The sequence below is a fragment of the Fusarium proliferatum genome, assembly GCF_900067095.1.
Source record: "Fusarium proliferatum ET1 genome assembly, contig: FPRO_scaffold001, whole genome shotgun sequence".
NCBI classification, from domain to species: Eukaryota; Fungi; Ascomycota; class Sordariomycetes; order Hypocreales; family Nectriaceae; genus Fusarium; species Fusarium proliferatum.
The window spans coordinates 1,421,993-1,445,724 of record NW_022194790.1 but is presented as its reverse complement, the minus strand read 5'-3'; the positions used below and the strand labels follow the sequence as shown (position 1 = coordinate 1,445,724).

Here is a 23,732-nt window from a genome sequence, read left to right as displayed (position 1 = left end):
TGTTGAGCACCTCGCCCTCTTTACAAAAATCCAGCTATCCAAGACCACCACGCCTATTGACTCAAATGTTTCAATAGCTTAGGTTTCTCCCTCAAAACCCCAAGGGGTCTTTATAGGCATAGAGCACTACATCTCAATCGTGGGACAACGGATATCTTCACAAAGTACACGCAAATCTAGTTCTACCCGTTGCACAGAGGATGTTTGTTTCGCAAAGATATCCCACTGCGTTATCAAGCATGACTCGTCGCGTGACTCTAGGTTAGCTGTGGTGGTGGATGAGTACTATCAGTATTTGCGAACTCTATCTAAACGATACTTGTATACCAACTGGATGCTATGTTTAAGTAACAGTATATATTGCCATTTCCTGGGCCACCTTAGTGCAATGAACATATATGAGATTTGATCATCTCTCATGAAAGAAATGCAACCAGCTAACGGCTCTGGGAAAATCTGGCATTACCAACAGCAATAACCGAGTAGGTACGTAAGTGCTAATTGCAGCCGAACTCACGTGTAGAAAATCGGCTCATAGATACCTATAACCGAAAAGCTCAGAAATCTCAATTCCTAAAAAGAGTAATTGTCTACATAGATTTTATCTTCAATATCTCATATATGTATAACCGCGTAAATATATTGTGGCCCAGGTCGAAGCGCCCGTACTTGATCACCGTCGATCAATCCTTTTCGGTCTCCTTATTGAAAGCAAATGGAACAGTTAAGTCACAAGCCAAATGATTTCATGTCACTGGAATGTTTTGGCCTCGCTTGCTGATGCCTTCTTTGAGACAAACCTGGCTGAGATGCGTTGTATACGAACAGACAAATAAAATAAAACACTTTCCGTCCCTCCCTCTCCTCTTTTCTTCTCTTCTTCCTTCTTCCTTCTTCGGCGATTCAGAATGTACAGAAACATTGGGTCATCCAGCCCACATCTTTGTTCCCCCATCTACCGCTTATGAAACAACAAACTTTGCTTAACCGAGTAAATGTATGTAGTAGAGTGTAGAGCAGTATAACCATCCGGGACCACCACCCAGTCTCAATCTCGTATCCCCTTACGCCATGATGTGATGTGAGTATGTGTAGTTATGTGCGTGCATTATGGAGAGGACCAACGCTAGGCGGTCTCCAAGTTGCGTACGGGCATCGTCGAGAGCCCTTGGTGTTCGTCCCTCATTACTGGTAGATGAATGTGTGTGGTGTTTAGCGTCCCGGCAAAAAAATAATAGATAATGACAATTATGGCATCCAACTGCGAACATTGGTGCAGAACTTCCAGACAAGAGATCTTCAAACTCAGACGGTACGCCGTTAACTCCTGGTGCTGAACGCATGCTCTGTTCACCGGTCCTCACCACCCCTTGCCTTTCCGCGTCTCCTGAAAAAATCCATTACCCGCTTGGCGGCTCCGCTGCTTCCTTCGTGCCCACGGTAATTCTCTCCATCGTACGCATCCGCAAACTTCTTGTGGCTCTTCTGGAGCACACTTGATCGGTCGTCGCGACTGCTTCCGACTGGTCGTCCATCATAACCTTCAGACTCTGAAAAGTCGGCTTGGTATGGGCGAGACCTTGAATCAGTGGGAGGTCGCCGTACATCCACTGATGAGTCCGAGCCTGTGTTCAGATGACTACCTTGTATATATGTAGGGATTGCGCTGGGTCTCCGGCCATCTTGTTGTTGAGCGTTCGTATGGCGTGTGTGGTACACAGGGCTAGACTGTGCTGTATCACGTTGGGGGTATTGTTCGTAGGGGGCGTCAAAGTAGGGTTCGCTATGTCGAGCCTCTTCGTGAGCGCTGTAGCCACGGAGCTGCTCAGCTCGAGGGTGTTGGATGGGCAAATCCTGCTGTGAATCCGCCTCAGATCCAGTTACACTTCCCTGGTCCTTGCCAAGTCCCATCGCCTTGACCAGAGAGAACCGACGGTCCTTCTTATCACTAGAACCTTGAACGCTGCCACTACGCTTCTTTCCAAGGCCGAGAGAGAATGATCGTCGGGATGCCTTTGATTCCATGGAGGGCCTGGGACCAGCTTCCTCACCTGGCATCATGGTGGTGGGCATACTGACGGGAGGATACTTCCTTGATTTGTCAGGCTGCTGCTGCTGCTCCGGTCGCTTCTTAGACCGTCCCCCAAAGATAGACCCGCTGCGACCCATGATCTTGTTACCAAGATCACCGAGAGTGTTTGACCTCTTGTGACCTCTGCCTGCCGACTTTGTCTCATTCTGGAAAGTCGACATCTTCATCACCTTGGGAGGAACACTACCCACAGTCTTGGCGATGTTCTCCTCATCCTCAGGATTCTGAGGCTGTTGAATTCGACCGTGTGCGTTTGTATCGGCAATAGTGGGAGGTGCAGGCTGACCATAGTTCCCATGAGACTGCAGACCCATTGATGCAGAAGATTGCATTGAACCCTGGGTCCTTGGCCTTGCTGTGTTGGCTGGCCCAGTCATAAAGGCATTGTCGGAAGTGGCGCGAGTATCGCGAGCTGGCCTGTGGGGAACAGCACTCTTGTGCGAGCTCTGTGGACGTCTTGACTGGGTACGAGAAGGGTTGTCCTTTGCCATAGGGGGTTCACGAGGAAGAGGCTTCTCAGTATTGGCATCAGGCACATCCACTGGTGCCTGCTGTTGGAGGGAATGTGAACTAGGTTTTGAAGGCGCGGCATCTGCACCACGCTGAGTTTTCGTCGTAGGGGCCACGTATTCAACCTGGACTGTTCTTCGCTTTGCATCTTTCGGTGTGCTGCGATGAGTAGTCTCAGATTCGGGATCGACACTGCCATGAGTCTTTGCCAGTCCTCCAACAACAGGAGGATGAGATTGTTTTTGCTTCGATGCTTCGCGGACAGAAGAGCTTCGGGCAATCGTTGGGGCCTCGGCGTAATCGTCTGGTGACACACCCGAATCGGGGACTTCTGATGGTAACGTTGTCGAGCTTGTGATGAATTCAACGAGGTTCGCGTATTCACTCAGCCAGCTGTGCCGAGCAACTTCGAATAGATCCGCTCTCTTGCGAGGGTTGGGCACGAGTATGCGGCGGAGGAGGTCTCGAGCGTGAGGGGTGACGTATTCAGGGAAGGTTAGAGGCGTTGTCACGATATACTTGTATAAAAGGTTGATGTTGTCGCCTTCGGGATTGGCGGGGTCATCGTCGAAGGGGAGGTAACCGGCGAGCATGGCATACTGTAAACAATGGTCAGTCAAAACTCTCGTTCTGTGTCAATCGCACGACTTACCAAAATGACACCGCAACTCCAGACGTCCACCTTGCGTCCAGTATAAAGAGAATCACTGACAACCAGTTCAGGCGCAGCATAACAAGGACTACCACAACTCGTCTGCATGAGGTCACCCTTCCTAGATCCGTTCATCTTGACCCGGTCTAAGCCCATTCGCTTCACAAATTCCTTATCTGTGAGATTAAGCTCTTCCTCCTTACTCAATTCTTCATTGGGGTCAAAGGTGTTGGCGAAGCCGAAGTCGGTAATAATAATGTTGCGGTTTCGATCGAGTAGCAAGTTTTCCAGTTTCAGATCCCGATGTACGATTCCCTTCTTATGGAGATATCCAACACCAGACACGAGCTGGGCAAACAAGCGACGAGCCGCGTTGTCCTTGAGATAACGGTGGTTAAGGATGTAGTCAAAAAGTTCACCACCCGACGCATACTCGAGGATGATACCAATGTGTCGGTCTGTCTCGACCTTGTCGATTAGACGCACAATATTAGGGTGCTGGACTCCGCGAAGGATGGCAACTTCGCGGTAAATCTTGGCGAAACGAGAGGGGTTGCTACCCACACTGTCTCTCTTGATGAGCTTGATAGCAACCTGTGATATTGTGAGTCGAGTGTCCCCAACAAGACTAATTGCTAGCTTACCTGGACGCTACTGTCCTGCTTCCAACCCAGTTTCACTTTGCCAAATTCACCTTCACCGATAGTGTTACCCAGAATAAAATCGCCAAACTTGGTATTGCCCTTGTGGCTTCGGCTATGATCGTGCCGACTTCGTTGTCCTCGTCGTTCCTCATGGTGATCACCCGTCGCGACAACAGGAGGCGGCGCCGCGGCATCTTCGACGTTGTTGTGCTGGGCTGCAGCATGATTGCGATCCCGGTCGATGGTATCTTGAGCAGCAGCAATTGCTTTCGTCAAGCTGTCAGTGGCATCGTGGACGGGTTTCGAGGGCGTGCTGTGTGCGGATCGGACTGGCATGGAAGTGGTTGCGGCCCTGCCGTCTCGGCTACTGGCTCGGGCAGCAGTGTCAGCCTTGCTGCTTCGGTGACCGTTCTCGGCAGCCGCTGAATCACCACGCGAACCAGTTCGAGTGGATTCGTTTCGACGGGGAGAATTGGTCGGCTTTTCGTTAGAATACTGAGACCTCCGCGAACTACCACCTTGGTGGTTGGACGAGGTCCTTGGTGGAGCGACGGGAGGCATGTTGTCTTGCCAGTCGGAGGCAGAGGCTGAAGGTTCTTGATCGTTAGGCGCCGAGGCGGTGACGGGTGAACCGAAGCCGGGAGCTAGATGGTAAGAAGGTGAGGGAGCGCTGTCGTTCGTTTTTCGTGAAGGAGGTCGTCGCGAAGATGAAGAAGCGGTCGAGGTCTGCTGGGCATTGTACGCCTGGCCGTTACCATTAGGGGATGAGTGCGAGGGCCTGTACTGGCGGGACGACGGTGTGCTCAAGGGGGACGAGGCCAGAGCGGTGTGTTGATGGGGGGCCGTCTGTAGGGCAGCCGACGACATCTTCCACGCCCAGACGCGTAAAATAAATCTGACGGATCAAACCGTTTGGCAGAGCGTTTTTAAAACACACAATACAACGGTGTGCGCGAGAGTTGAGGTTTTCTGGCAGTGGCGCTCAGGAAAAAAAAGCCAGGCGGCGGATGCGAATATGCAGGTCGAAATACCTGGCAGTTTCAGACAGCCCGGTCTAGGGAAGCGCTGAACCGGGGATAATATGCACGCGGCGCCAGAGAAGCAAAGCAGTTGTAACAAGCGACAAAGACGGGGGAAGCCGTTTCCAAGTCAATGAAGGAGTACTAAAAAGAATTTGAGCAAGAGTTGGGAAGAGTAGAGCCGAGTAGAGTTCGTGCGTGTCTCGACTATCTCATGGTGCGCGCGCGACGAATTGCGAATTACTCGATATCGGTCGTATCCGCTTTCTTGCTTCTGCTGCTGCGTCTGCTTGCTTCTTGCTCGCTTGTTTTGGCTTCTGATTATATTTTCGGGGCGAACGGGACTGATCCAATACAAAGCTGAGTTCTGCGGTCTGAGGTGCAGCTAAACGGCCGCGACGGGCGGATCAGGATTGGAGGACGGCCGACACTGGATGCGTTGGCAGCCGAACAGGGCTGGGCTGCGAATGGCACTGAACTGAATGTAGGTATGGATTCTTTTTTTGTTGTTGTGTTGATGCCCTGTGTTTCGCTGCGCCTTGGTCTTGGGCCTTGGATCCTGCAGGTGCTAATTAACTCCCCTTTTTTGATAGGACTGGATCCAATTGGGCTTGACGAGACGGGACTTGACTGGACTGGAGGTTGGGGCGCGCGATGGAGCGCAAAAGAGAGTTGAGATCGTCGGTTCGACCTAACGCGCAATGCAGTGCGATGCTATGCTATGCTATGCGATAGTAGCGACGCGCAACGTCCAAGGAGACGTGAAATATCAAAGTCGCCAGCCAGAAACATGCGAGTGAAGAAGAAGGGAAAGAGTCGATCGGGAACGAGGTTCAATTAAACGGATGTGGTAACAGAACAACTGCCAACCACCAAACCAAACCAAACAAGCCAGGTCCCTAACGTTAGGTGAGTTTAGCAAAATGGTGTGAGGACCGTGTCTTGAGTCGGGGCCTCTCGCGCTATCAGACTCAGACAGAGAGGTTGGAACTTGGAGGTGGAGGGAGTCGGTCTGAGTCTGAAGGGGAACTTTGCTTAGTGGACGGGAGGGAAGCAGAAACAAGCGTCAATCGGATCTAAATGGGTTCGAGGTACTTAATTTCATGCGGGATAAACATGCGATTTTCATGTACAACACCCCGGTCCGAGAGAAGGGAAGCCATTCATCAATTTCCCAGATGGGACTCTCAAGACTCAAAGACTCGGGCGCCAGGACGATATGAGACGTTCTAAGAGACTATGAGACCAGGGTAGAGGTACCTAGGTAGGTTGGGCTGCAGGTGTGGGACCCTCGAATGATGGATCTTCCAATGGAGAGGGGAAAACAATCAGTCAATTCATCAACTCCAGTAAGTAAACACTAACAAACAACACTGACCCGACCCATTAATTAGACTAGTTAGGGCGCTCTCTCAACTGAAAAAGCGTTAGAGCATTGAAACTTGTGAGACTTTTCAGTCGAAATCTGTCAAGTCTCAAGATGCCCGCCCGCTGATACATCCATGCATGCCCTGCCTGACCTTGTATATGATCAAATGCAAGGAGTCGAGGGGGAAAAAGAACCTTGGCTGGAAGGGGGACTCTGCATGGGTTTGAACGCATCAAGATCCATTATGAGGGTATGTAGCGTCTGAATCGAGCGCAGCACAGAGTACCACTGCAGTACCCCTGAATATAGCGCTGTCGTTCCTGCAGGTACGGTACGGTACGGTACGGATACAGTTTTGTGTTCCATCTTTCAACTCCAGCTGCATCTTCTGTCACCATTCCGTGTCTCATCCGACGAGTGCTCTTGATCTCATTACAGCACCTTGTTAGTTCCCGACATTGGCGCTATCAGCTGGTCAAGAGAATAATATTCCGCAACTGAGAACTTACAGAGTTACAATGGCCATCAACTTTAAAATGGCAAGTATTTAGACCTTCGGCTCAATAGATTATGGCTCATTTATTACATGGAGATATTGATTATTGAATGACGATGACGAACCATTACCTGACCCAAAAAAACAAAACAAAATAAAGGAAAACAAAAACAAGCCTCTTGTTCCTCTACCAACTCTCCCTTCTCTCATCCTTATGTCTCTTGTTTTCTCGAGATTGGATATCATGCTTCAACCGAAAGCCATCGGCTAGTGCTCGCACCATCAAGTCTCTTGACCTTTCTCGTGCCCTTGACCCTTGTTTCGAGGCGTCTGAAGCTAGTCCAACCTAAGTTCTGCCCAGCCGAGACCTTCTCTCAGGTCCCTGTTCGTCTGACGTCGCGTACCTGGGAATTGAATTTGGTGCCTGAAGCCAATAATCTCAAAGTCGGTCATCACGGACATCAACTCAATATCGTGCGTGTATCCCATGCTGACAGCAGCATCAGCTCAATCAGGGAGGTCTTTATTACATCCAAGGCAAGGACAAAACGTCCGGTATGTGATGCGAGGCATTGACCAGTAATCTTACAAGTGGGCTTTGCGAGGGGGTTGTTCTCTGAAGGTGGGTGGTCTCAGCTTTGGCTTTTCTTCTTGATGACATTCACGGCAACCCGCGTCACGATGTTGTGAGCATTGAGCAAGTTGTCGGTCAGACCGTCGATGATAGTGTATGTACGTGGATGGATGACAGTTCAAGATTCCAAGCCAACTGACTGCATTAAATGGGTGCATCAACTCAACCCTCCTTCTGGTTCCTCGTTCGCATCAAGGGCAAGCAAGGTACCATAGCTACTTGATGATCAGCTTGCTCAACACCGTCTTGTCCAGCTCCAACTGCTCATCCCACGGTCCGTCTCGCCTGGGCCCGTCCATGGTCTTGTTCCTCGTATTCAGCCCGCACCAAGTTGAACAAAGGAAGCTCGAGGCCAAGTTTCCACTTATTTCGAGAAGTTAAGATGGAAGTAGCCAAACCGTGCCATGGTTCTAGAATATACATGAAGACGATCTCAGGGTTGAGCTTTTGCTCCGCTCGTCCAACTCAGCTGGGTGCAAATGACTGTATTCTCGAGCCTGCAATGATATTATGATACAGAGTACTCCGTACTATGAAGTGTATCAGACAATAGCAACTCAGGTTTCCCCATAGCTTGACTCTGTAATTCTCACTTTACAGAATGTAACCTTGATTTAGCTGTCGAGATGTGATGTCTAGGTTCAAGGTTCAACCTCGACACCATCTTCCCTAGGCACCTCGGCATACACATCACAATCACTAGGTTCGTCACGAGCGCACTTTACTTCTTGGAGTAATATACATACTACTACGCTGTGAGATTTATCGGAAGTAGTTTCTTTTTATGGCGCAAAGCTTTTTTAAGTTAGGTACTCACCACACATAAGACACATACCGGCGAGGAGATCATCTTACAGCGATGGCTCACCTCCAGCGAATAATGGGTTAAGAGGCTGTAACTGCGTAATAATAAAGGAAAACATAGAGGATTCTGGAGTTTGCCACAATAATAGCAATTTCTGATATGGGCAGTCTTAAGACTTATTGCGCCTTAACGTTACCGTGAGATGATGTATTGCAAATTTAGGATATTTAGGCCATCATCTTGTTCACAGCATCTTCCCTGGGGTTAGCCTATGGTTTCTTCCTTGACCTTGCTTAAACCGAATGTCATGCATACACTATCCGTAGATTCTCATGCTCTGGGTTGGGCACACTTGATCAGCGTCGAATCTCGCTTGTCATTCATTTCCCCAGGTCAAACAACCAAATTCTTTTGATGACTTCAACAACAGCAAAATCTCAGTTGCGGCTTACAAGCACTGATTCCATTATTGCATGTGCTTCTCAGGCTATGTTGATATTAACCATTTATCCCGAGACAGTCCTTTTTCCCCCACGGACTCCTGAAACACCCTAATATCATCTTATATTTTCCCGCGACTTAGACGCCACGGTATATATTTTTATCCAACATTGACGTGCTGGACCAAGGCAGATGGGGAAATAGCACACGTTCAGGAAGCCGTCTGAACGTGCACGACTGTTTTGCGATGGGAACTTGCACAACAAGGCCGCGCTTGTGGTGTAGAAGTCTAAGAGACTAAGAGCAGCATTAATACCGGAGATGAGCTACGCGTAAAGCAGACAGGGATCCATCTGACGTGAATTTGAGCTTGACAAGGTTGCTTTGACTTCTTTTCCTCGTTTCAGACGTCATCTTCCGGCGACGCCGTCTCCACAAACAGATTCTTTCTTTCGGGAGAATCGATGCGGGAACTGGAGATCAACTTTCACGTCCAAATGTTTGGTTCATGAACGTCAAACCTGGTACGGATCTCATAAATATGGCTTCCACTGTCATGATGGGTTATCAACCTTTGCTTTTCAATAGATTCCTTCTCAGCTGAGCCACTATGTCATGTATAAATGGTACGTTATATACATGCATTTCAGCTGAACTTGGAATCACCCCTCACTTCCTGTCACGACGCGTTCATCATGAGCCCGCCAAGTAACATGCCGGGCCAGTAATCCTAGTCGTCGATAACGCCTTGAATCTTTACCTAGATCCTCAAATATGCTTGTGTCTTGAATCGCAATCTCAATCGCAATTGCATAAGTGAAGATCGCGTTACATTCACCCGGCAGTTCATCTCTAACACATGACTTGATCCTAGTCATGGCCCTGATTCCCCTCTCGATCTACGCTCTCGATCGATAGTTGTGATAAATCATGCTCCCGTAGCAGTCATAACTAGGTTTGCTTTTGCAATATGGGTACTCTGCATATGGGACTACTTATCAATCTCCGCAGGAACTGAATCCATCACGTCACCAACGATGGTGATGTTCGCATATGTTCGAAGTAGTATCCAACTTACCTCTGAGCTTCAAGCAAGCTGGGTTGGAATCATCATGAAGTGAGAGGCCTTCCCTTCATGATTGAACAGCCCTTCGTTCTGTCTTGAGGTATCCTAGAAAGAGGAGTGTCCGTTCTGAGATCAGTTTAAGAAGCATGAACTTCTCTCATGTCGTCTAGCAGGGATACAACTTCTCTGTCCTTGCTTAGGTATTTAGACAGACGTATAACGAGAAACAGCACGGTATGCAAACCTGTTGCAACTCACCTCTAAATGCATTAAAAGCCATGCGGAATGCTTAGGGCATTTGCTAACCATGAACCACTAGAAGTTTAGAAATCATTTGCATTGACGTGTACCAATGGAATCAACATAAGTTCAGCTTATTATCTGCGTACTTTGACCGCGTTCTATTAAATAACCTCTATAATGACCACAAGGCCGACGAAATGCTGCGCTAGATATGTGAGATCAAAATGCCAGACGCGATGCTTAAAGCTTGATGCTGATATTATAAGCATCTAATGCTACCGCGACCCCTGTGATCGTTGCGGTATATGCAACTAATATTCCCATTGTCAGTACAGGGGTAGCATCCAGTGTGTTGACTGTCATATTGACCAAACCAGTCAACAAGTTTGCCAACAAGAAGATGGCCAGTCCGTTACGATTGTATGCTCGAATTACATGACTGGTGGCCTGTGTATACGCCACCTTCTCCGTCTTTGCGTCTTGAGCATTATAGAAGGTAGGGAAGAATATCGTGTCGATGACCGCAAAACCCAGCAGTTGCAAGGTGTTGAAGGCAACAACCCATAAAACATAGGGTAGGTTTGCCATGCGACGGGATACTGCCAAGCCGAAACCATAGTGATAATTCGTGGAGAGCAAGTAGAGCCCAGTCCAGACACCACCCCAAACAGCCATGGTCATCAGAAGGGTGTTCCTCTGGGCTCCAGGGCTGGCGGTACTCTTGGGAGGGATGTTACGGGGAATGACAAACATGCCCGTATCTTGCCCAGCAAGGAAAATCGCCAGGTATCCAATGAAGCTGAAAATACCTTCCCGGTTCATACTGATTAGGTCGGTCCTGGGTGCCGTCAAGACGTACGCCTTTAGACTAGTGGTTTCAAGCAGAATTTGATATGTAACGCCCACCAACAACGACAGGGCTGCAAATGAAGGAATCCATTTCAGAGCTGACTGGAAGATGGCAACAAATGGGGGCAGAAAACCAAGGGTGAAGAAGAAGTTCCAGTGAACACCGTATTCTGTCACATGTTCGGCGTAGTCCAGACCCTTGACACTCAGGAAACGTATCAGCCCAAGCACTAGTAGTGGGATAGAATGGCGCAGCGAATGCACGATCCGGTGGGAAAGAGGTGTTGCCCGGCCTGTTGTGCGACCTATCGCTTTCTCACGCAGTACAGGACGAGCTGCAACAAGGCCTGCTGAGAAGACAAAGGATCCAACACCTAAGTCCATCAGAGAAGTACCCCAGGTCTCAACCTTGGCAAACCGTCTCGGAAACAAGCGGAAATCGACAGCAAGAATGGCCACACAGGTGACAATCATCATGCAACCGCGAAAGTTTGTAAGAAAAGGCTTCGTTGATAAGACATCAAGCTGCCCGGAGTTTTCCTTGGACCGCGCATTTGGAGGGACCTTGAGCTTCTTCTTCCGGCTCGCAGATTGAGGTGGGAGGACGAAGATGAGAATCGCAGGCGTAATGAGAAGAAGGTTCAGAAGAAGCGGTGATTTTGAATAGAGAGTTATTGACAGGAGAATGGCTCCAACGTTGAGAAGGAAATCAACAGCGAATGCGAGTACGGTATACGGTTCGAAGAAGGACTGGCGGGCTTGGAGGACGGACCATAGAATAATTGCTACCTGTAACAATTCAAAATCAACAACTATTCATGCACAACATGGTATGAGCAGGTGAAATGGGGGTACCAACAGCCGCAACGGATGTAACATAATTGATTTCTGCGACAGAGCCGCCAGAGAGATTGGACACAAAGTCCTCCTTTCGTTGCTTGTAGCTCCCGGGTTCAGACATGGCCAGCGGCAAATGACGGCAAGCCTCAGCGCATAATTTAGCAGAGTGCAGAGGTTCGGGCACAAAGAAATGGTGGAGGCAGTAGATCTGTCAAAGTCGACAGGTAATGTTAAAGTCAGCCTTGAAGTTACCACGTTGTAACGACGTGTAAGTAAAGTTGTCGTAGGATATTGAGATGGAGGGGCCCGAGGCTAAGGTACGGGGACAGGGAGCTTTGGCCTATCAGCCAATGAGACGTTGCGCCTGAGAGAGGACACCCTGTCACGTGTACCCTCATCACCAACCTCATGCGCCTTCTACGCAGTATTATTAGTCCCCGTCTTCAACCTCACACCAACAGACACTGTTACCTTGCGATATTCGACAGGTCAGGCTTTCCTCAGCGCCTCATTCAGTCCGCTGGGCGGGGGAGGCCAACCAAAACCGGGTTCTGTCCCGCGGATGCCAGACTCATCATGTCGGCATCCATTAACTAGAGCAAGCCGCATTTCTTTGTTCTCTGGCTTAGCAAGCACACTCTTTCGCTTCGTCAAAGATTTACGCCAACGCCATATGGCTAACTCCTTTGTGTTGAAATCTCTGAAGTCAGAGCATGTTGGGGCAAATGAGCAGCGCATATGTCATCCTTTCTTTAAGATGGAGCGCCATTTTACTCTAATAATAAAATATTTATCATCCTGCCATGGGAGAGATGGCTACTACTTGCTCCTCATAACCTTCACTTTCCCATCTTCCAGAGACATCAGTGTCAAACTCCTTGTTTATGTCTCATTCTTGTCTGCCTGCCCAGAGCCTGTCCGATATCTTCGTGAAACTCCTTCTTCGTTGTATCAACTATGACCACAGTCGCCTCTGAAGCTAGACCTCGTCCACTCATAGAACCTATCCAAACTTCAGGTCCTGGTCTCAATGTCCGATCTTTAAGATCCCGTATCATCCAGAAGAGTCCGTCATGGACCCCTTCACCCCTATCACCACACAGTCAACCTCTTCCACAACTTCGAGAACCCAAAGATGATGATATGAAGCAGGATGTTGATACAAAAGTTGATCAGTATGAACCCCGAAAGCGTGATATTCCCAAGCTTGAGTCCGGTTTACGCAATGTCTCCTTGAGACCGATTGCACCTCTTTCTCTCCAAAGCCCAGGCCCCAGCACTTTGTCATCTCGGCCCTTTCCCCTTTCTGCGCCACTCCTGGCTCCTCCCGTCTTTAAAAGACCTACTCTAGCAGATGAGACAAGAAGCATGCTGCTTCAGGAGTCAGATGCAGAGCGAGGTGGTGAATCCCCTCATGTCGACTATGAGCGCCGACAATCTGCCCCTGGTGGCCCTCTTCACGCCAGAGCCATGCACCTTGCTCGACAAAGAGAGCATCATCGTCGGCGATGGATCGCAGCTTCGCACAGATCTCGTGAGCCGGAGGTATTTGTGCTGCCTGTTGAGCTTCGTCGATTGTCTCAGTTATCTTCCAGTGGTGCAGAAGCGTCCTCGCCCTATCCTTCAGAGAGACGTTTGACTACCTGTGTGGCTGTTCATTCGCGTGGCCGCAAGTCAATTATACTCTCCAGAACCTTCGACTTGGATGAGTTACAAGCTACACTTCCAGTGGTGAGCCCTCTTGAACGACATAAAGAAAATAGGCGTGCATCAGTTGTCACTCTGCAACCTCCTTCTGTCAGCTCTCGAGCATCCTCCCCCGGAGTCTCTCACGAGAGACGTCATTCCCACGGTGTTCTTCCTAGAGTAGATGCAAAGCCCTCGCCGGCTTTTGAGCGCAGAGGCTCCCGCCAAGGTTGCGGCCCTGTCTCTATACGTAAGTACTTGAATCTTGAACCTCAACATTACGGCTCCGCGAACCAAGTCTAACTTTTCTTAGGTCTCAGCTATGCTCGAACATACCTTCCAGTTCTAGCTGCTGTCATTCTTTCTGAGCACGTTCGTCCTGGCGACACGGTTGAGCTCCCTCTCCCACATCCTCATGCTTGGGCGGACACTGTCGCACATGTTTATACCGGACGAGTCACACTTACAGAGCCCATCAAGCAGAACATCCTGTATCTTGGAGGCTCAATCTAAAGGAACGACAGAACAAATCAAGGGCATTGGTACGTGGTAATGTTCGAGCTTCTTGGACATCGGATCTTGATGGGCAACTGGACTATGGGAAGAAACTTTTAAATATGTTTTGTAACTTTGGGTGTCACCGGCGAGTCAATGCAACATTTCCATCCTTCCCCCCCGATTCCTTCTGTAACAGCCACTGAAGTTAAGGGGCATCGATCACTTCAACGCAGAGACCATAACAACGATCTTCTCGGGCTGTATCATATAGTGACAGCCCTTCATTTTCGAGTTGCATACGGCTTTCATGGGCCGTGCTGACCTTCTGGCATAGGACCTGGCTCATGTATGATGTCTTCAAGCTGCCATTGCTTGTTGCTTTTTGCCCTGATGCGTTTTCGGGCTAGTTACTTCCCTTGAGATATGTGTATTTCGAGCATCACGTCGTTCATGTGGCAGAGACTATGAATTAAACACCACGAAAGGTGTGAATCTGTCGACCAAAAATCTCGAAGAAATGTTATGTAGAGGGAACGTTTGAGTCATTGCAGCGTGCTATATGGTCATGAAAATAGACTGTTTTTGTATAATTACTTATCGTAAACAAGAAACGTCCTTTGTGAGCCTGAAAACTGAGCCGTGGACTGAAGCGATCGCCGTATTATCCGTGTATGGTGAATTCATAGGAGAAGATCCATATTTGATCTTCGAACGATAGTATATAAAGGAGGCCAAGGTCATATCACGTTTTGTACTTTGTTATATTTTATTGCTTAATCTGTTTTTGATAGCGACCTTGCATCGCCATGCCCGAGGCATAACTCAACTACCCCAGGTTTCGATAATGCATATCATGGTGTTAAAACCCTGCCTCGGCTGATTCATATATCAGTAGTCTTCTTGGTGCGGGAGACCAACCCTATTTAGAAGGCGTTATTGATGTAGAAAATGGCCGAGGGGACGATTCCGGCCCTCACATGTCTCAGACGGCCTCTGCATCGGATATCACGCGATGTGCCCACAAGATCACTGACAAGAGATCAAAGCTATGACATCTGGAGCTGGGCTAGCATCACGATGGTGGTCAAAGAACAAGCCCGTGCCCATCTGCCACCTGCTCGCTCCCAGCCTATCGTGGTCCCCTCCCCCACAAATGTTCGATGTGTTGTCGACACGAACCCTCCAGAATGCCAACTTCGCTTGGTGTAGCAAGTGGAGAAGGACGGCGCGACGCAAGCATGGCCTGCAGGATGCACGCTCGGACGCTGATGATATAAACACACCTGTAGTGCGGCCCTCTAGCCTGGCCTGACGCTGCCAGGGTTCTTGGTGGCACTAAAATCTATCGCGTGTATTTTGGGCTAGGTTCTTCAGGTAGCGCAGTTTGGATGTTCAACAGTCGATTTTGAGACAACAACCTGCATAAACAGTAGGTGAAAGAGAAAACATTTCGCTACTAGGTAGGTTAGCAGTTTCTGCGCCGTAGACTTGCTCAACCCCAGTCCGCATACTTGTCTATCGAGTCTTGATAATGCGTAAACGTGGATGAGGTCCCTCACAACAGCGACACATAAAGTTTCATCCAGGGTCCATGTTGAAATGGACCGGCCCGGCGGCTATTGCGGCTTTGCGACTTGAAGCGGACCTCCGAAGAGTGGGCGATGGATGACCGACCGATGGTAAGCCGCCGCACCTAAGCCCACCGTTTTCGGGTGGGCTCTGTGAAAACGGCGCATAACAATAAAGACCGCGAGTAATTCAGTGCATTTGCAGAGTTATATGTGAGCCAGTGACAGTCATGGCCAAGTAATTAACGCATGAGACCATATATCTGCCCGACGTGATAGGCGAGTTGCGGCAGCCGGAAGAGATCAGAAGTCAAGCAGATCCGGCTTCCTTCCAAAGCGATATCTATTCTTCCTCGTTCTGCTTCGTTTCAACAATGCACGGCAGTCGATACATTGAGCTTGGCTGTGGCCACAAGCAATGGGCACAGTCTCTATGCGACATTTCTTCCGGGAAGGGACGGAATCTGTAGTATTAACTCTTGGCTCTGATTGCGTTGGTGTGCCTGAGAAAACAACAGGGTTCACACCAAGACGTCCCTTTGCTGGTCATGGGTAAGCATTTGACGATGTGACGCCTCCGGCCGATAGCGAGCTGCAGCTAAGCATATGGGGATGGATGGTGGGTGTACACTTGACGGGCGATGAGCGAACAGACTTGTCGATCTTAGAACTGCATTAGAGGGTCGATAATCGTCAGACGCCATCTCGGCCGGGGTCTTTTCTTGCGCCATCTCTACAGTAGCAGAAGAGGAGCTTGTAGGGATGAAGAATGGAGACGGGAAGAGAGAACGGAGATTGAGGAATCAATCAAGTCCTTGCCCAATGAACAGCCAAAGGGAAGATAAGTACGTACTGCGAACTACTTTCCGAGTCGATCGAACTGGTTCCTCACAACCCTTACCTACCTGTCTACCTTACCTGAGTACCTAGGTAGAGTGAGTGCCTTGCAATCTACTAACCTAAGGTACGTAGCACCCAAAGATAGTAGGTAGGCATCACCTCAGGGAGGGAAATGATGTACCGTGTACCTATCTAGTCATCTAGATCCCGCTTGGTACGAGATCTCAAGTTGCCTCATCAGGCAATCAGCCATGGGAAGCTTTGACCATTGCTTGTTGCTATCACTCGATTAGGCATCTCGACCTTGCACCAAAACCTATCACCAACCAACACTGAACATGAGAGATAATTCGTTAGACCTCGACAGGCATGGCCGTTTCTCGATGATTCACCCACTATGGCCACCAGCACTTGCGGCAGGATGCAGATAACCAAGCCAATACTTGAGCATCTCGATCACCTTATCGGGTTCCGGGCCGCCTGAGCAGAAATATGTGATATATTCATGTGCTACAGGAACTGAGCACCTCAAAAGTCCAAGACATGCATATGTATGCATACTCATGTAGTTATATGCGTTCAACGTCGGCAGGTCTCAGTATATGATAGAGGGGCATCGTTTGTGCAGGATAAACCACATCCTTATGCGATTCCGAAACACCAGGAACGCTCCATGCGACTATTTGTTAGCCGTTGTAGTTCTCTATCAACAACAAACCCTGTCACCAGTTGCGGAGGAGTTTCCTTGGCATCACGAACGCGATTGACCCGTGCCATCCTTGCTATTGCCGATTGAAGTCTGAGCTCTAGACCCACGACGATATCTTCGCCCATCAAAGAGGGGAAACGGGGCTACTCGCAAGGGTCCATGGCGCAGCAACTGGACAAAACACAACAGGGACAGTGACTCGACAGCCAGATCGAGGCTCAGCTTGTGCAATGTCGATTACCCAGTGACTTTTCTGATATGTGGCTATCCGTCCCATCCCGTGGGGCTGGTTGTGCTATGAGCGTTGCGATACGACGAGAGAGGAGGAATCTCCAGTAATAATAAACCTTCTGTATCAACGGCATTGGTCACTCGCTGACTGACGAAAGATCTGCAAAAGAAAGGACTATTCCCGGAGGATTAACGACAAGGGACCTGCATCCAATTCGATGTAAGATGATGTTATGCAAACAAAAGATTCAAGGTCATGGGGGTATTTGCAACCTTTGCCAAAGGTTGGGTTGGTGACACAAGCAGGATTGGTCCTTTGGTGAGGTGGATTTAGGAGTAATACATCGTCACAGACATCAGTTGTTGTGGATATCGTTTGGATATGTTTCTCCAGGGTCAACCAACATGACATGCAGCTTTGCAACTCCCAAGGGGCCTCATGAGCTCACGCAAGGCATTGCGCCAGCAATAGCATCTGAAAACAAGTTCTGATACAATAATTATCTTGCTATTGGCAAAAGAACATTATTTCTCAACCAGAGCCGGTCCAATGGCGGTCATACGCCAGACGCACACCAAAATAGCAGAGCCCCAAGGCCCGCAGAAAGCTAGACAAGAACCAACATGGCATTACGACAACGATGATGAACGACATACATGGTGGACAACTGTCGTAATTCATCGTGCACCAAAGGTTGCGATGATATTCGACACCCACACCATCAGACATGTTGGCTCTTGTTGCAGATGGTAGTCTATGCATATACAACTATACACTACTACATGCATTACGTACTATTAGATTCAGGAAGAGATAATGCAACGAACGGTAGAAGGATAATCACGATGCAGATGCCAAGCTAACAAGCCAGTCGCATCATAGTGATCCTGGCCTAGCCTGGCTTACACTCGCTACCCCCAGACTGAGATTCAGCTAACCACAATTACATCAGGTACCTTGCGTTGTCCATCTCACATCATGATATCTCCTGTGGTTACTGTACTCCGTAAGTGGATATCAAGGGAAAAAAACCCCGCGTCAGAATCCATATCATATCAAAGAGGACCAAGTGCAGACGATCGCTGTCCACAAGTGCTTAGCTTACCTTGGCTTGAAAACTCTAGCCTCTGTGCTTGGCGTCTATCTTGCACCCGTCCTCCAGTAAACTCGATCAAACCCCTCCCCACACAAGCAGGCTCATTACGTTTCCATTCTGCCTTGTTCCCTAGAGTTCTGGCTGTGCTCATGATTCGCGCTCGCTATGCTGCGAGGTCCTTGGGTGGTTGACACACATGATCTAGCCTGATAGCTGTCACGGCCACGGTGATTGAAAATGGGATCGATGTCTTGGTTCGGCCGACAAGGAGGGGAAGCGGAGTGTATACCTGGTGGGGGCCTACAGGCTTGTTTCTTGACTCTGAGTCTTGTCCAACCAGACTCCCCTGTCTTGTCTGAGCCTGCACCTCATCTTGAGTTGAGTCCCGCTGAAGATGCAACGGTGATCAGGGAAACCCGGCCTGACAATGACACGAAAGTGGTTCCTGTTTGCCCTTGATGCCACATATTACGACTCGCGTTGTTTCAACTGGGACATACATAGTATTTGCCTAACAGGGCAGGACCCTGGATATCCCGAGCTTCACGGACCTGTGTGCATCAAAACCTTCAGAGATGATGCGATAATTAATCCCCCTTTTGACTTTGTGGCTACCTGTCTCATCAACCTCCGGCACTTGCGCGAGATGCGAGTGCAACACGTCAAACCCTAAGCCAAATATAGCTTGCTGCAGTTGAGCAGATGCAAGATTTTGGTGTGCCATACTCAAGACCAAGGCCACATCTGAGCGAGGCCTGCCTGCAAACCATCTGAGCTGTCGTACCATGAAACTAATCACTTTGTGGGTGGTGCTGTGGATCTCTAATTGCCAGTCCATTGACCATCCTTCACTCTCTTCTTTAGGCTAGGGCTGTCATCACTAAACTCGAGGCTAGTGCCAACGATGCCATTTTGGGTTACTCAATGTCTCTACTGAGTCTGTATCTATCCTTGCCAACTAGTTAACTAACAGGTTGCTGTCTTTGATGTGGGTTTAACTGGGTATGAAATGTCTGCGCCCGTTATACCCGCCTCAGAAGTCAGAACCAAGTATGCAAAGTCAGATCACAGAGGCCATATTAGTAAACAAGTAATTGTCTGGTAGAAGACATCTCCCAATGTTTTGATTATCACTCTCACATGCTTTAAAGCTAGCTATGCTTTGTGTACCCTTTGTGAATCTCACACACCACCTAGAATAGCCTCCACCCGTGGTCCCAAATGATCCCAAATTGTTACAAAACGAGGGAAGATGACTCTTGCTCGGGTTTTTGTTAGCAAGTCAAAAAGCTAGTATTCATGATAGCCTTGACTGCTTTCCCACCAAAAATGTTTGGTCCAGCAAAGCTCGCTGTTCAGGTTACCACGTGTCTTTCATCTGCTTCGGAAATATCTCATCCCAAGGAGGTGACACTCTCAACCTCGTCAGCGGCCGTCGACTGGAAAAGCATAATCATCATCCCCCTAAGAAGCAAGAACTTTTGCCCAACGGCCTCTTGAAAGGCCTCTCATCTGTGTCCCCAATCCGTCCGTTTTTTTTTTTTTGGTGGTGGCTGTGGTGTGGTGTGCAAGAAGTAGAAAACAGAAGAGGTAGGAAGATTTTCGTCGTTCCATTTAACCATTGGTCATGGACAATTAACTTCCCACGTGAAAATGAAAACGTTACTCATGGCCTCATCAAATCGTTTCCTCGCCAGGTCAGATTACCCAACACTGTGAATTGATCGAAGTTTCGTTCGTGTGCAGCTTGGTGGTGTTTGGCGTCATTGCCATTGGTGTATGCACTCGTATGGGCACATACGAGGTGCTTGAATCATAGGCTGCATAGTCGCTCTTTTCCCATGCGACTTGCTGTGCCTGAGGTTGCCGTCCCTTTTGACGAGCGTTGTATCGAATAAGTGATCCCTTGCCAGGAGGTGTCTTCAAAACGATTGAAGGCTGAGGGGCGGGAGCAAGTCGCTGCTCATCGTTTGCATCTCCATCAGCTCGGCTACCCCATGAAGTCTAAACAATGGATGATTAGTTGATTGCTCGGTACTGGGGGTTTTTCTTATTGTTCGAAACGTACCATATTCAAAGTGATCAGGGCGTACAGCTTGACCAATCCGTGGAAATATCCAAATATGACGGAAACGGGCAGGAACATGATATCGCTTGGGTTTCGAATAAACAGACCCATCAGCTTGACTACCTTCGTGAACGCAAACATGAAGATAAACTGAGCCCAGAACGCGTATCGGCGATTCTGGACATCCCAGTCAGCAGTTCCCCACCAGCATGAAGCTAGGAGAAGCGGATCAACGACAAAGGCCAGCGAAGTAAAAGTCGCGAAGTGAAGAGCATATGTGCACCACAATTGTTGCCTATTTCTTGTTAGACCGAACAAAATTTACGCGGATAATTCTTTTTACTCACTTCCAAATATAGCGTTCAGTTACCATGCTGGTCCAGTTGCTTCGCCAGTTGCTTCGGGCCCAACGAGAACATTGGTACAGAAATTTGGTGCTGTTCTCCAAAGTTGTCTCGATCTCACACTCCTTGTCGTACTGGATCCATGTCTTCCATTGGTGGCTTACCAGCCAACGAGTCACAAAGTTGTCGTCGTCAGCATTCAAAATCCACTTTCTCCACTTCTCGTTCTTGAAGCCGTGGAGAAAGTCATGACTAGAGAGGATTTCAGAGCGGTAGGCGCCGGTACGACCAGACATGCATGAAGTGCCGCCATCGATGTTGTGGGTGGCTGATATCTCAAAATTTCGACGCTCAATGTAAGCTGCACCCAGCCAGTTCCAGGCCTTGGTTGACCAAGAGCCATCATGCTCCCGTCGAACTCGTTGACAAGTTCCTACACCGCCGATTTGAGGGTCTTCAAATGGAGCGAGGATCCAGGGCATAAGAGTCGAGGGCCAGGTCACATCATCGTCCGCCATGATAGTGATGGGAGTCTCGACCTTGGGGAGCGCCTCACACACCTGCAGGCGCTTGTTGGCAATAGGAGTATCCAGAACACGGACTTTGGGGAAAACCAGGGAGTCTGCCAGGCGCTGGAGGTCTTTTCGCTTATCATGCGTTGTGACCAGAATCAACTCGGCAGGCTCGCAAGCAAGAATGCTCTCAATAGAAGGGCGCAGCTCCTCGAAAGCATTGTGAATGGTTGGGATAACCACAGTCACATCCTTACTCGTGAATGTCGGTTTGCTGGGGATGGGCTTCGACTTATATGTCCAATGGCTAACGCAATGAACTAGAAGACGGAGATAGCGATGAACCCTGAGATCATGTCAGAACTGGTTGGCCATGATGAGATTTATGGCTTCCTAAAAGCCTTCTTGAAAAAAGCAGTTTTCATCTCAAGATATTGAAAATGACTTACCAAAGGCCTACAAAAAGGTACAACCAAAAGGTCGTTGAATACCAAAAGTTGAAAGAAGGCATTGGCAGTGCTAACAAACCAGCAAGACCAGGAAAATGGCTGCGCCCAATGCTTTGAGTATCAGAGTCAGACATGCTGAAGCTGTTAATTGTCGAAATCCAAGGAGGTTGAGAGGTGGGAGGAGGTGCTGTTGGTCCCGCGATGGGAAGAAAGGTTCTTGTGATACACGGCTGTTGATGGGTATTGCACAACGAGGATAGAGATTCGAAAGAGTAAGGCGAAGGGGGGGTTTATAAGTGATTTCAAAACAAGACTCTGTGTCTCGTAATCTGGAATTGATGGTGGTTGACCGTCCAAGATGATTGTGTTGTGGTGAAAGTGAATCAGAGACGCTGGAAGTACCAAAGCAAACACACTATGCAAGAGAGACACAGTCGCACCGTTGCAAGACTCGAGGCACCGGAATAATATACAATGACGGGAAAAGGAATTATTCAAAGATGGCCATGACAAGAGGAATTGGCCGGTAGGAGCAGGGCGAGGAGGAGGAGGAAAAGAGGTAGTGGCGATGATAACAGCCTGGGGTGAAGACGGGGAACGGGTCTATGATATATACCTAAGCCAAAACCCGTCTCTAAAACGGACCATGCATGAACATGGAGTAGTGAGGGTCCTTGATGAGGTCGTGGGCCATCGTAGTGTGTACCTAGTTGTGGTGGCACTGGTAGGGCGGCAACTATGTACGTAGAGACAAGCGCGCAAGTCTGTCGAGATTTGATCTTGTTCTGGACAACGGACAAGACAGCAGGGGTGTATTGGTCTTGCGCTCACTGCATTAGGACCAGGACCAGTGGGGAGCGAGGGGTTGGATGATTTGGGAGGGTTGGAGGGGCCATGTATGGCGGCGGCGGCGGCGGCTCGAATTGGGGGATTAAAGAGGGCACAACTATGTAGCTAATTAGTAGCGCACATGGGATTGGAGGAGGGGGTGTATTGAGATCACAGCAAAGAGAAAAGAGACTGGCGCGCGTTATTTCAGATGTGTTACTGAGAGCCATTTGAGTCTCATTCGACGCCGACCCCGGCCGCGTTACTACCGAGAACGGTACGGGTTTATTTTCTGTCTTTTCTTGTTGTCCATTTCCATGCTACTGCTGCAAGCTGTCGAGAAACACTGGAGCAACTGAGCAAGCGGGGTGACTGTACATTGTAGACATGGAGCACTGCGACTATACTCAGGACAGGGCATGGGGGCGCAGGCTCGCAAGCGTGGAGTCGACATTAGCATCTTTTGCTAGGCACCTCAGTGCCTTGGCCTGAAAACTCCAGCATGTCCGTTCGCTTCTCTCGAGACCCTATCATCGTGGCGCCGATTCTAGGCTGGCGCATGAGAGTCACGTCTCGTGCCCGTAGCAGCCTATGTCAAGGTATTGAATAGCACTTGGCCAGTGCTGCTCGGCCCGCGGCGCACATCATGAGCCTTGTCGTTTCGTTGTTTTGCCTCTGGGGTCCAAAGTGCAGGGTTCACACAAACCTCGATGGCGTCGATGGCTACGGACGGGAGAGGAGACATGGGACCTTGTTCGTGTTTAGCGTGTGGATCTCGTTGCTGCTGGCGCGAGCGAGTAAAGTCCAACGAAGCCAAGACAAAAACAAGACCACCATTCAGCATCGCATTACCTTGGTGAGGATCTGGTGGGGAGTGGGTTAGTAGCTGGAGGCGGCTTGGACATGAACTAGGATATTGTATGCATGTATCTAGGGACTCATCAATCTGCAACATAAAGCATAAAGCACAACCTGACTTGGAGATATGCCAGTCCATTAGCCGCTCGCCTGTGGTGCGACAGGCCGGCTCATCGTATCAGAAGCAAGAGGTGGTTGTCTTGCATCTTGCATCTGAGGTTCAGAATGAATCCAGTGGAATGCATTGGACAAATGAGCAAATTGCAGTTCTGCTGCTGCAGTTGTGAGAGGCTGGATACAGCTACGTACGTATATGTATTTCGAGATTGCATATCGACAGATGAGGAGAACATCACTGATCCATTGGCCAACCAAGGGCCACTG

General features: G+C 49.1%; 6 protein-coding genes across 6 annotated transcripts; 2 read left to right on the top strand and 4 right to left on the bottom strand.

Moving 5' to 3' along the window:
- Positions 1-1,350: 1,350 nt before the first annotated feature.
- Positions 1,351-4,765, bottom strand: FPRO_01606 (uncharacterized protein; the record flags this gene model as incomplete). Its single annotated transcript, XM_031229606.1, has 3 exons — positions 1,351-3,201; positions 3,255-3,848; positions 3,899-4,765. 3 exons carry the CDS (start codon positions 4,763-4,765, stop codon positions 1,351-1,353), a joined length of 3,312 nt encoding a protein of 1,103 aa, XP_031074867.1.
- A 5,446-nt stretch (positions 4,766-10,211) lies between these two features.
- On the bottom strand, positions 10,212-11,781 carry FPRO_01607 (uncharacterized protein; the record flags this gene model as incomplete). The annotated part of the gene is made up of 2 exons (XM_031229595.1): positions 10,212-11,609; positions 11,680-11,781. 2 exons carry the CDS (start codon positions 11,779-11,781, stop codon positions 10,212-10,214), a joined length of 1,500 nt encoding a protein of 499 aa, XP_031074866.1.
- Positions 11,782-12,617: 836 nt separating this feature from the next.
- FPRO_01608 (uncharacterized protein) lies at positions 12,618-13,859 on the top strand (the record flags this gene model as incomplete). Its single annotated transcript, XM_031229583.1, has 2 exons — positions 12,618-13,596; positions 13,660-13,859. The coding sequence occupies 2 exons, from the start codon at positions 12,618-12,620 to the stop codon at positions 13,857-13,859; spliced, it is 1,179 nt and encodes a 392-aa protein (XP_031074865.1).
- A 933-nt stretch (positions 13,860-14,792) lies between these two features.
- On the top strand, positions 14,793-15,513 carry FPRO_01609 (uncharacterized protein; the record flags this gene model as incomplete). The annotated part of the gene is made up of 3 exons (XM_031229572.1): positions 14,793-15,047; positions 15,134-15,218; positions 15,431-15,513. The coding sequence occupies 3 exons, from the start codon at positions 14,793-14,795 to the stop codon at positions 15,511-15,513; spliced, it is 423 nt and encodes a 140-aa protein (XP_031074864.1).
- Positions 15,514-19,987: 4,474 nt separating this feature from the next.
- FPRO_01610 (uncharacterized protein) lies at positions 19,988-21,796 on the bottom strand (the record flags this gene model as incomplete). The annotated part of the gene is made up of 4 exons (XM_031229561.1): positions 19,988-20,293; positions 20,358-20,652; positions 20,705-21,559; positions 21,663-21,796. 4 exons carry the CDS (start codon positions 21,794-21,796, stop codon positions 19,988-19,990), a joined length of 1,590 nt encoding a protein of 529 aa, XP_031074863.1.
- A 1,283-nt stretch (positions 21,797-23,079) lies between these two features.
- On the bottom strand, positions 23,080-23,487 carry FPRO_01611 (uncharacterized protein; the record flags this gene model as incomplete). The annotated part of the gene is made up of 1 exon (XM_031229550.1): positions 23,080-23,487. The coding sequence occupies one exon, from the start codon at positions 23,485-23,487 to the stop codon at positions 23,080-23,082; it is 408 nt and encodes a 135-aa protein (XP_031074862.1).
- Positions 23,488-23,732: the final 245 nt, after the last annotated feature.